The sequence below is a fragment of the Oncorhynchus tshawytscha genome, linkage group LG06, assembly GCF_018296145.1.
Source record: "Oncorhynchus tshawytscha isolate Ot180627B linkage group LG06, Otsh_v2.0, whole genome shotgun sequence".
NCBI lineage: Eukaryota > Metazoa > Chordata > Actinopteri > Salmoniformes > Salmonidae > Oncorhynchus > Oncorhynchus tshawytscha.
The window spans coordinates 52,956,061-52,968,504 of record NC_056434.1 but is presented as its reverse complement, the minus strand read 5'-3'; the positions used below and the strand labels follow the sequence as shown (position 1 = coordinate 52,968,504).

Genomic DNA, 12,444 nt, shown 5'->3' with positions numbered 1-12,444 from the left:
ATTTTTGTTGAGTATATATGCTAGGGATGTGACAAATGTAAAAAAATATATAATAATGTTTTAACTGATTTCATCAAATTACATGAATTCATATGGTCCTGTGTATGACTGCTAGGAGGCAGTACAGTTAAATCTACCGCAGTCCTGGCTACCTACCAGATGGCACTAAACTTACTGTTGTCCCCCACCCACTCAGCAACAATGATATGAATGCAGTTTTAGGTTCTCTGTTGTGTGCCTCCCCTCCATGTTCTCAGTACGTGGGACTTCTCCTCAATGTGATGGCTTGTTGGAGTGATGTGTGACAGGGTGTTCATAGACATCCAACAATCTGTACAGAGTTTTCGCTTTGTACTTGCAGAGCAAGGTTTGGTTTTTGATGACATCTTGCAGTCTGGTTCTAGATATGCCCTTATGGTATTGAAGCAGACATCCTCTACCATTGACAATGGCTGCATATCAACTGCAATCTTTCCTGTAATCAGCACTGTGATTCTCACGCCATCCCTTATCGCACCAATGCCAGCAAAGGGTTGGGAATCACGGTGCCTCCCTTTCAGCATTGCACCTGTACTGCCACTGTGGCTCAAATCCACCTTGCAAAGTTTGCATTTCATCACCTTCTCATTTAACTTCTCAAAATGTATTGCCATACAGGACTTCGCTGCAGTTGCTTCCCTGTCTCTCACTGTGCCATTTTTCCAACTGTTAACAACGAGGACTTGGGGAGCGCTTTATATACATGGCAAATCATTTTAAAAAATGCATCTCTCCTACTTACAAAATTGTCGAGTTAGGTTTTCGTTTAAAAAATATATTTTAGGGGGCAGATCAGATTTAATATTGCAGATAGATTGTGGCTTCCATCAATGTAATTGTCTGCATCCCCCATATATATTTTGCGTAAATATACAGTGCCAGTCAAAAGTTTGGATACACCTACTCATTCAAGGGTTTTTATTTTTACTATTTTCTACATTGTAGAATAATAGTGAAGACATCAAAATTATGAAATAACACATATGGAATCATGTAGTAACCAAAAAGTGTTAAACAATTCAAAATAAATGGTATATTTGATATTCTTCCGTAGTCACCCTTTGCCTTGATGACAGCTTTGCACACTCTTGGCATTCTCTCAACAAGCTTCATGAGGTAGTCACCTGGAATGCATTTCAATTAACAGGTGTGCCTTGTTAAAAAAGGTAATTTGTTGAATTTCTTTCCTTGTTAATGGGTTTGAGCCAATCAGTTGTGTTGTGACAAGGTAGAGGTGTTATTTGGTAAAAGACCAAGTCCATATTATGGCAAGAACAGCTCAAATAAGCAAAGAGAAATGACAGTCCATCATTACTTTAGAACATGAAGGTCTGTCAATCCGGTTTCTTCAAGTGCAGTCGCAAAAACAATAATGTGCTATGATGTAACTGGCTCTCATGAGGACCGCCACAGAAGATAAGTTCATTAGAGATTCTGGAGGCGAAATAAACTGTACTAGCCTTTGACCTGTTTAGGAGAGGTGCTGACTAGCGGAGTAGAGACAGTTTGCGCTGTTCTGTGAAGGGAGTAGTTCACAGCGTTGTACGAGATCTTCAGTTTCTTGGCAATTTCTCGCATGGAATAGCCTTCATTTCACAGAACAAGAATAGACTGACGAGTTTCAGAAGTACTTTGTTTCTGGACATTTTGAGCCTGTAATCAAACCGACAAATGCTGATGCTCCAGATACTAAACTAGTCTAAAGGACAGATTTATTCCTTCTTAAATCAGAACAGTTTTCAGCTGTGCTAATAATTGCAAAAGGGTTTTCTAATGATCAATCAGCCTTTTAAAATGATCAACTTGGAACACAGGAGTAATGGTGGCTGACAATGGGCCTCTGTACGCATATATAGATATTCCATAAAAATCTGCCGTTTCCAGCTACAATAGTCATTTACAACATTAACAATGTATTTCTGATAAATGTTATGTTATTTTAATTGACTTTTCTTTTTTTTTTTCCAAAACAAGGACATTTCTAAGTGATCCCAAACGTTTGAACGGTAGTGTATGTAAATAAGGTTCTGTTTTTTAGTTTATACATTTGCACAAATTTCTAAAAAACATTTTTTTGCTTTGTCATTATGGGTCCATTGTGTGTAGATTGAGGACATTTTTTTATTTAATCCATTTTAGAATAAGTCTGTAACACAACAAAATGTGGAAAAAGTCAAGGGATCTGAATACTTTCCGAATGCACTGTAGGTGTCTGTCTGACGATGTTTCACGTAAACACGAAGCCAAGTCAGTTGTCGGACAATTTACGGGACACACCGACAGCAGCAGCCCCACTCCTCATCTCTTTCAGATTGCGAACATACCGGTCCCAAATCTTTCTCCAATTTTCTTTGATATCGGTGATATCTACCTAGCTGTTATCTTTTGTGTTCTTGTCCAAATACAACTGCATTGAAGGATTGTAGATGTATAATTGCACGTAGCAAATATTGAAATAAAAGCACACAAAAAAATAAGCTTGCAAGTAGATTAGCAGTAGCATTAAAGTAGAAGCACGTCCATTGCTTCCATGTTTATACCAGAAGGGATGATGTAGACAAGGCGGGATTTACGTTGCAACACGCACTCAATACTGCCCCTCAAGTCTCCGCAAGGAATGATACGCAGCATCTCAATTTTCAGGTATCACAAAAGTATGTTGAATGCGGGACCGTATTACCCCTTTTGTGAAGTAAAACGAACCTTCCGTCTCCATAGTGTATAAAATCAGCCCTAAGACTCACTGCCTGCTGTCCAGATGAGCCATGGGGAAAGGGTATTAGGGACCGGAAAGTGTAAAGACCATCATTTACCACCAGGCTGGAAAAATCAGTCAGGGAGACAGAGAGAGAATAAACAAGCTGATCTCTCTCAAACTCATGTGGAGGAGGTACTACTCTTCACCCCCCTTATAAATATCCACAGTTCTTGGTACTGGACTTCTTTATGTGTTTGGAACCATCTATCCAGTTTAATGAGTGTAACCCACATGTCCATGTATGTTGGAGATAGCATGAATAGACCTACAATAGGCCCACCAACTCGTGTTTTATGCTGTGGATACATTGTCATCATATGGACAATAAGCACCCTAGCAATACATTATTATATAATATCCATTTCCTGCCTTTTAGGACCTGGTTGGAAAAACACAAGAGGCAGTGAGAGCAGCTTGGCATGTGATTAACAACTGTACTAGCCCTTGATCATGCCTCTCAGTTTCATTACATTACACACAAGAGTCATTGGATGAAGGCATCTTCTGTAAGAGAGTTAAACAGATCAATTGTTGCGAAGTCATCGTCACAGACAGGCATAACGAACACAAACATTGTATCCAACTACATTTGTCAACATTGTAGCCTACCTTGAAGATGCTTCTAACATGAAATGTCAAAATATTACCTTGATTTGTTTTGGTAAAGAATTAAAAATGATCAGATGTAATGTTTTGACTTATGAAAAACACCATGCAATGGTAATTTGATTTAATAATTTCCGCGAATGTAGACCCAAGTGTCTATCAAATGATATAAATTATAAATGATCAGTATTAGGGCAAGAATCTAAAAAGCTATGCTTTCTCCATTTGCATTGATGCACTTAGCCCACACATCTCCCTTTACATACCACACAAACAACAATATGGCTAGTACAGATGTAGCTCTCAAACTCTAGGCGCCATTCTGCCTTCACCCTACAGTTTTCAGCCATTAGATTTTCCCATGACTCGCTGAAGGGAACTACAATCCCCACGCTGTTTTTGTGTTTAAAACGTCAATAATTATTGCTTGCGATAAGGCTTTCAAACATATGGCCCATATCTTTCATCAACTAGAAATAATCATTAAAAGAAATATATACACACAATGCCTTGCAAAAGTATTCGGCCCCCTTGAACTTTGCGACCTTTTGCCACATTTCAGGCTTCAAACATAAAGATATAAAACTGTATTTTTTTGTGAAGAATCAACAACAAGTGGGACACAATCATGAAGTGGAACGACATTTATTGGATATTTCAAACTTTTTTAACAAATCAAAAACTGAAAAATTGGGCGTGCAAAATTATTCAGCCCCTTTACTTTCAGTGCAGCAAACTCTCTCCAGAAGTTCAGTGAGGATCTCTGAATGATCCAATGTTGACCTAAATGACTAATGATGATAAAGACAATCCACCTGTGTGTAATCAAGTCTCCGTATAAATGCACCTGCACTGTGATAGTCTCAGAGGTCCGTTAAAAGCGCAGAGAGCATCATGAAGAACAAGGAACACACCAGGCAGGTCCGAGATACTGTTGTGAAGAAGTTTAAAGCCGGATTGGGATACAAAAATATTTCCCAAGCTTTAAACATCCCAAGGAGCACTGTGCAAGTGATAATATTGAAATGGAAGGAGTATCAGACCACTGCAAATCTACCAAGACCTGGCCGTCCCTCTAAACTTTCAGCTCATACAAGGAGAAGACTGATCAGAGATGCAGCCAAGAGGCCCATGATCACTCTGGATGAACTGCAGAGATCTACAACTGAGGTGGAAGACTCTGTCCATAGGACAACAATCAGTCGTATATTGCACAAATCTGGCCTTTATGGAAGAGTGGCAAGAAGAAAGCCATTTCTTAAAGATATCCATAAAAAGTGTCGTTTGAAGTTTGCCACAAGCCACCTGGGAGACACACCAAACATGTGGAAGAAGGTGCTCTGGTCAGATGAAACCAAAATTGAACTTTTTGGCAACAATGCAAAACGTTATGTTTGGCGTAAAAGCAACATAGCTCATCACCCTGACCACACCATCCCCACTGTCAAACATGGTGGTGGCAGCATCATGGTTTGGGCCTGCTTTTCTTCAGCAGGGACAGGGAAGATGGTTAAAATTGATGGGAAGATGGATGGAGCCAAATACTGGAAGAAAACCTGATGGAGTCTGCAAAAGACCTGAGACTGGGACGGAGATTTGTCTTCCAACAAGACAATGATCCAAAACATAAAGCAAAATCTACAATGGAATGGTTCAAAAATAAACATATCCAGGTGTTAGAATGGCCAAGTCAAAGTCCAGACCTGAATCCAATCGAGAATCTGTGGAAAGAACTGAAAACTGCTGTTCACAAAAGCTCTCTATCCAGCCTCACTGAGCTCGCAAGGAGGAATGGGAAAAAATGTCAGTCTCTTGATGTGCAAAACTGATAGAGACATACCCCAAGCGACTTACAGCTGTAATCGCAGCAAAAGGTGGCACTACAAAGTATTAACTTAAGGGGGCTGAATAATTTTGCACGCCCAATTTTTCAGTTTTTGATTTGTTAAAAAAGTTTGAAATATCCAATAAATGTCGTTCCACTTCATGATTGTGTCCCACTGGTTGTTGATTCTTCACAAAAAAATACAGTTTTATGTCTTTATGTTTGAAGCCTGAAATGTGGCAAAAGGTCGCAAAGTTCAAGGGGGCCGAATACTTTCGCAAGGCACTGTATATATATACACACACACACACGCACACACAAACAGTGTAGCATCTTCGCACAGATCCATACAGCTATGCTTACACACAGATGTTTGGCGCACACTGGATAGCTTCAGTCTGTTTTCTGTAAACAAGCACTGTAACATGGAGAAATGGCCTTGTGGGAACATTAACTATAACCCTACCACATGAGGTTGTCGGAACAGGCTTGTGGTAATGGCTGGAGCGGAATTAGTGGGACGTTATCAGCCATTCCATTAGCGCCGTTCCAGCCATTCTGAGCCGTTCTCCCCTCAGCAGCCTCCGCTGATTATACCCAATCAAGCTGTGTATCAATTTAGACTTTTTTTTTTTATTTTTTTTTAATATTACTTCTCGCTGAAATATGAAAGATAAAGTTCTTATGCTTCCAAAACAATACCACAAGTGAAACGTGTTAATATTCAGATTGAGTGTAGGGGGGCTCTTAAAGAGCATAACTTGCAGTGGTGTAGGCTAACTGCAATGCAACAACTTGACACATTTTATGCATTCTTACTACGGAATGAGCAAATATTTGGCATTCTATTAAAAAGTACCTGTTCTTCCTCTGCTGACAAACTGTCTGCCATTCTTCACTCTCGTTCTTGAGATTGACACCTTAAAATCCTTCAATTTGGTCGCCTTTCTCCTTTTCCTCTTTTCATAAAGGTAAACCGGTAACGTTTTTGCTAGGTTACTGGTGTTTTACCAAACTTAAATTTGTCTCGAATATAAATGTAAAGCTTTATACTCTTTCTTCGTTTGACTGGCCTGTTTTAGTAGTCGAATAAGAAATGTGCAATCTTCCATCAAAATACTCATGCATGAGAGAAAATCGCTGATGTGTCCAATCTTATCGAGAGCTGAAGAAAAGAGTCCTTAACAGCTTGCCGTTTTTCTGTGACGAATCGCTGCTGATATAATTAACCGATTTGTCCAGTAAAGCCACCCACCTTTGCTTTAGAATCAAGACTAAAGGCATTCCTGTTCTCTGGTTTGCAATCATTTAACTCCGTGTGGGCTTGACGAGACCTGTGTGAAGCTACTCACTATAAGGTTTGGCCACAATAGTGGCGTTTGCGGTTGGCCTTCAAAAGAATAGTCCCCCATTGAAACTGATCTAAACTGATACAAATGGTGTTTCTATTTAACTTCAAAATAAATACAATAATTTATTAATTTGACAATAAACAGTAAAACATGTCAAATCCAACTGTGGATGTATGAATGCATAATTGCATTGGGGTAATACATACAGTATACAGTGGGGCAAAAACTTATTTAGTCAGCCACCAATTGTGCAAGTTTCCCACTTCAAAAGATGAGAGAGGCCTGTAATTTTCATCATAGGTACACTTCAACTATGACAGACAAAATGAGAAAAAAAATCCAGAAAATCACATTGTAGGATTTTTTATGAATTTATTTGCAAATTATGGTGGAAAAATAAGTATTTGGTCAATAACAAAAGTTTATCTCAATACGTTGTTATATACCCTTTGTTGGCAATGACAGAGGTCAAACGTTTCTGTAAGTCTTCACAAGGTTTTCACACACTGTTGCTGGTATTTTGGCCCATTCCTCCATGCAGATCTCCTCTAGAGCAGTGATGTTTTGGGGCTGTTGCTAGGCAACACAGGCTTTCAACTCCCTCCAAAGATTTTCTTTGGGGTTGAGATCTGGAGACTGCCTAGGCCACTCCAGGACCTTGAAATGCTTCTTACGAAGCCACTCCTTTGTTGCCCGGGTGGTGTGTTTGGGATCATTGTCATGCTGAAAGACCCAGCCATGTTTCATCTTCAATGCCCTTGCTGATGGAAGGAGGTTTTCACTCAAAATCTCACGATACATGGCCCCATTCATTCTTTCCTTTTCCCAGATCAGTCGTCCTGGTCCCTTTGCAGATAAACAGCCCCAAAGCATGATGTTTCCACCCCCATGCTTCACAGTAGGTATGGTGTTCTTTGGGTGCAACTCAGCATTCTTTGTCCTCCAAACACGACGAGATGAGTTTTTACCAAAAAGTTCTATTTTGGTTTCATCTGACCATGTGACATTCTCTCAATCTTCTTCTGGATCATCCAAATGCTCCCTAGCAAACTTCAGATGGGCCTGGACATGTATTGGCTTAAGCAGAGGGACACATCTGGCACTGCAGGATTTGAGTCCCTGGCGGCGTAGTGTGTTATTGATGGTAGGGCTTTGTTACTTTGGACCCAGCTCTCTGCAGGTCATTCACTAGGTCCCCCCGTGTGGTTCTGGGATTTTTACTCACCGTTCTTGTGATCATTTTGACCCCACGGGGGGAGATCTTGCATGGAGCCCCAGATCGAGGGAGATTATCAGTGGTCTTGTATGTCTTCCATTTCCAAATAATTGCTCCCACGGTTGATTTCTTCAAACTAAGCTGCTTACCTATTGCAGATTCAGTCTTCCCAGCCTGGTGCAGGTCTACAATTTTGTTTCTGGTGTCCTTTGACAGCTCTTTGGTCTTGGCCATAGTGGAGTTTGGAGTGTGACTGTTTGAGGATGTGGACAGGTGTTTTTTATACTGATAACAAGTTCAAACAGGTGCCATTAATACCGGTAACGAGTGGAGGACAGAGGAGCCTCTTAAAGAAGAAGTTACAGGTCTATGAGAGCCAGAAATCTTGCTTGTTTTTCAGTGACCAAATACTTATTTTCCACCATAATTTGCAAATAAATTCATTAAAAATCTACAATGTGATTTTCTGGATTTTTTTTCTCATTTTGTCTGTCATAGTTGAAGTGTACCTATGATGAAAATTACAGGCCTCTCTCATCTTTTTAAGCGGGAGAACTTGCACAATTGGTGGCTGACTAAATACTTTTTTGCCCCACTGTATGTACTGTGCAGCCTTGGTGTCTGTAAATACACTGAACAAAAATATAAATGCACATGTAAAGTGTAGGTCACATGTTTCATGAGCTGAAATAAAAGATCCCAGAAATGTTCCATACGCACAGAAAAAAATTCTCTCAAATTTGCTTACATCCCTCTCTCAAATTTGTTTACATTCTCATTTGCCAAGATAATCCATCCACCTGACAGGTGTGGCATATCAAGAAGCTGATTAAACAGCATGATCATTACATAGGTGCACCTTGTGCTGAGGATCTTTTTTTAGACCACTTTAAAATGTGCAGTTTTGTCACACAACACAATGCCACAGATATCTCAAGTTTTGAGGGAGTGTGCAATTGGCATGCTGACTACAGGAATGTCCACCAGAGCTGTTGACAGATAATTGAATGTTGATGAAACTGGAGGTTTGCACAACCAAAGAATTTCTGCACAAACGGTCAGAAACCGTCCCAGGGAAGCTCATCTGTGTGCTTGTCGTCCTCACCATGGTCTTGACCTGACTGCAGTTCGGTGTTTTAACCGAATTCAGTGGGCAAATGCTCACCTTCGATGGCCACTGGCATGCTGGAGAAGTATGCTCTTGACGGACGAATCCCACTTTCAACTATACCAGGCAGACGGCATACAGCGTGAATGGCGTTGTGTGGGCGAGGGGTTTGCTGATGTCAATGTTGTGAACAGAGTGTCCCATGGTGGCAATGGGGTCATGGTATAGGCAGGCATAAACTACGGACAATGAACACAATTGCATTTTATCGATGACAATTTGAATGCACAATATCCCTGTCACCACCGATAAATCCACCATAATTGAACATTTCAATAAGCATTTTTCAACGGCTGGCCATGCTTTCCACCTGGCTACCCCTACCCAGGGCAACAGCTCTGCACCCCCCACAGCAACTTGCCCAAGCCTCCCCCACTTCTCCTTCACCCAAATCCAGATAGCTGATGTTCTGAAAGAGCTGCAAAATCTGGACCCCTACCAATCAGCTGGGCTAGACAGTCTGGACCCTCTCTTTTTAAAATGATCTGCCGCAATTGTTGCAACCCCTATTACTAGACTGTTCAGACTCTATTTCGTAATAATCTGAAATCCCCAAACATTGGAAAGCTGCCACGGTCATCCCTCTCTTCAAAGGGGGAGACACTCTAGACCCAAGCTTCTACAGACCTATATCTATCCTAACCTGCCTTTCTAAGGTCTTCGAAAGCAAAGTTAACAAACAGATCACCGACCATTTCGAATCCCACTGTACCTTCTCCGCTATGCAATCTGGTTTCCGAGCTGGTCATGGGTGCACTTCAGCCACGCTCAAGGTCCTAAACGATATAATAACCGCCATAGATAAAAGACAATACTGTGCAGCCGTATTCATCGACCTGGCCAAGGCTTTCGTCTCTGTCAATCACCATATTCTTATCGGAAGACTCAATAGCCTTGGTTTCTCAAATTACTGCCTCGCCTGGTTGACCAACTACTTCTCAGACAGAGTTCAGTGTGTCAAATCGGAAGGCCTGTTGTCTGGACCTCTAGCAGTCTCTATGGGGGTGCCACAGGGTTCAATTCTCGGGCCGACTCTTTTCTCTGTATACATCAAGGATGTCGCCCTTGCTATTGGTGATTCTCTGATCCGCCTCTAAGCAGACGACACCATTCTGTATACTTCTGGCCCTACATTGGACACTGTGTTAAAACTATCATCCAGATGAGCTTCAATGCCATTACAACTCTCCTTCTGTGGCTTCCAACTGCTCTTAAATGCAAATAAAACTAAATGCATGCTCTTCAACCGATCGCTGCCCGTACTTGCCCACCCGCCTAACATCACTATTCTGGACGGTTCTGACTTAGAATATGTGGACAACTACAAATACCTAGGTATCTGGTTAGACTGTAAACTCTCCTTCCAGACTCACATTAAGCATCTCCAATCCAAAATTAAATCTAGAATTGGCTTCCTATTTCGCAACAAAGCATCCTTCACTCATGCTGCCAAACATACCTTCGTAAAACTGACTATCCTACCGATCCTTGAGTTCAGCGATGTCATTTACAAAATAGCCTCCAACACTCTACTCAGGAAATTGGATGCAGTCTATCACAGTGCCATACGTTTTGTCACCAAAGCCCCATATACTACCGACCACTGCGATCTGTTTGCTCTCGTTGGCTGGCTTCATATCGCTTCATATTCGTCGCCAAACCCACAGGCTCCAGGTCATCTATAAGTCTTTGCTTGGTAAAGCCCTGCCGTATCTCAGCTCCCTGGTCACCATAGCAGCACCTACCCATAGCACGCGCTCCAGCAGGTATATTTCACTGGTCACCCCCAAAGCCAATTCCTCATTTGGCCACCTTTCCTTCCAGTTCTCTGCTGCCAATGACTGGAACAAATTGCAAAAATCACTGAAGCTGGAGACTCATATCTCCCTCACTAACTTTAAGCATCAGCTATAAGAGCAGCTTACAGACCATTGCACCTGTATATAGCCCATCTGTAAATAGCCCATCCAACTACCTCATCCCCATACTGTATTTATTTTTTGCTCCTTTGCACCCCAGTATACAGTGCCTTGAAAAAGTATTCGGCCCCCTTGAACTTTGCGACCTTTTGCCACATTTCAGGCTTCAAACATAAAGATATAAAACTGTATTTTTTGTGAAGAATCAACAACAAGTGGGACACAATCATGAAGTGGAATGACATTTATTGGATATTTCAATTTTTTTTAACAAATCAAAAACTGAAAAATTGGCCGTGCAAAATTATTCAGCCCCTTTACTTTCAGTGCAGCAAACTCTCTCCAGAAGTTCAGTGAGGATCTCTGAATGATCCAATGTTGACCTAAATGACTAATGATGATAAATACAATCCACCTGCGTGTAATCAAGTCTCCGTATAAATGCACCTGCACTGTGATAGTCTCAGAGGTCCGTTAAAAGCGCAGAGAGCATCATGAAGAACAAGGAACACACCAGGCAGGTCCGAGATACTGTTGTGAAGAAGTTTAAAGCCGGATTTGGATACAAAAAGATTTCCCAAGCTTTAAACATCCCAAGGAGCACTGTGCAAGCGATAATATTGAAATGGATGGAGTATCAGACCACTGCAAATCTACCAAGACCTGGCCGTCCCTCTAAACTTTCAGCTCATACAAGGAGAAGACTGATCAGAGATGCAGCCAAGAGGCCCATGATCACTCTGGATGAACTGCAGAGATCTACAGCTGAGGTGGGAGACTCTGTCCATAGGACAACAATCAGTCGTATATTGCACAAATCTGGCCTTTATGGAAGAGTGGCAAGAAGAAAGCCATTTCTTTAAAGATATCCATAAAAAGTGTTGTTTAATCATCAAACATGTGGAAGAAGGTGCTCTGTTCAGATGAAACCAAAATTGAACTTTTTGGCAACAATGCAAAACGTTATGTTTGGCGTAAAAGCAACACAGCTCATCACCCTGAACACACCATTCCACTGTCAAACATGGTGGTAGCAGCATCATGGTTTGGGCCTGCTTTTCTTCAGCAGGGACAGGGAAGATGGTTAAAATTGATGGGAAGATGGATGGAGCCAAATACAGGACCATTCTGGAAGAAAACCTGATGGAGTCTGCAAAAGACCTGAGACTGGGACGGAGATTTGTCTTCCAACAAGACAATGATCCAAAACACAAAGCAAAATCTACAATGGAATGGTTCAAACATAAACATATCCAGGTGTTAGAATGGCCAAGTCAAAGTCCAGACCTGAATCCAATCGAGAATCTGTGGAAAGAACTGAAAACTGCTGTTCACAAATGCTCTCCATCCAACCTCACTGAGCTCGAGCTGTTTTGCAAGGAGGAATGGGAAAAAATGTCAGTCTCTCGATGTGCAAAACTGATAGAGACATAGAGACATACCCCAAGCAACTTACAACTGTAATCACAGCAAAAGGTGGCGCTACAAAGTATTAACTTAAGGGGGCTGAATAATTTTGCACGCCCAATTTTTCAGTTTTTGATTTGTTAAAAAAGTTTGA

At 41.2% G+C, this 12,444-nt stretch overlaps 1 protein-coding gene across 1 annotated transcript in view; it reads right to left on the bottom strand.

Moving 5' to 3' along the window:
- Positions 1-6,585, bottom strand: part of LOC112252725 (protein tyrosine phosphatase non-receptor type 9a) — a 50,837-nt gene extending 44,252 nt beyond the window's left edge. The window contains exon 1 of the mRNA XM_024424230.2: positions 6,088-6,585. Coding sequence (XP_024279998.1) covers positions 6,088-6,120 — 33 coding nt within the window. The 5' untranslated portion in view covers positions 6,121-6,585. The remainder of the gene's footprint in view (positions 1-6,087) is intronic.
- Positions 6,586-12,444: the final 5,859 nt, after the last annotated feature.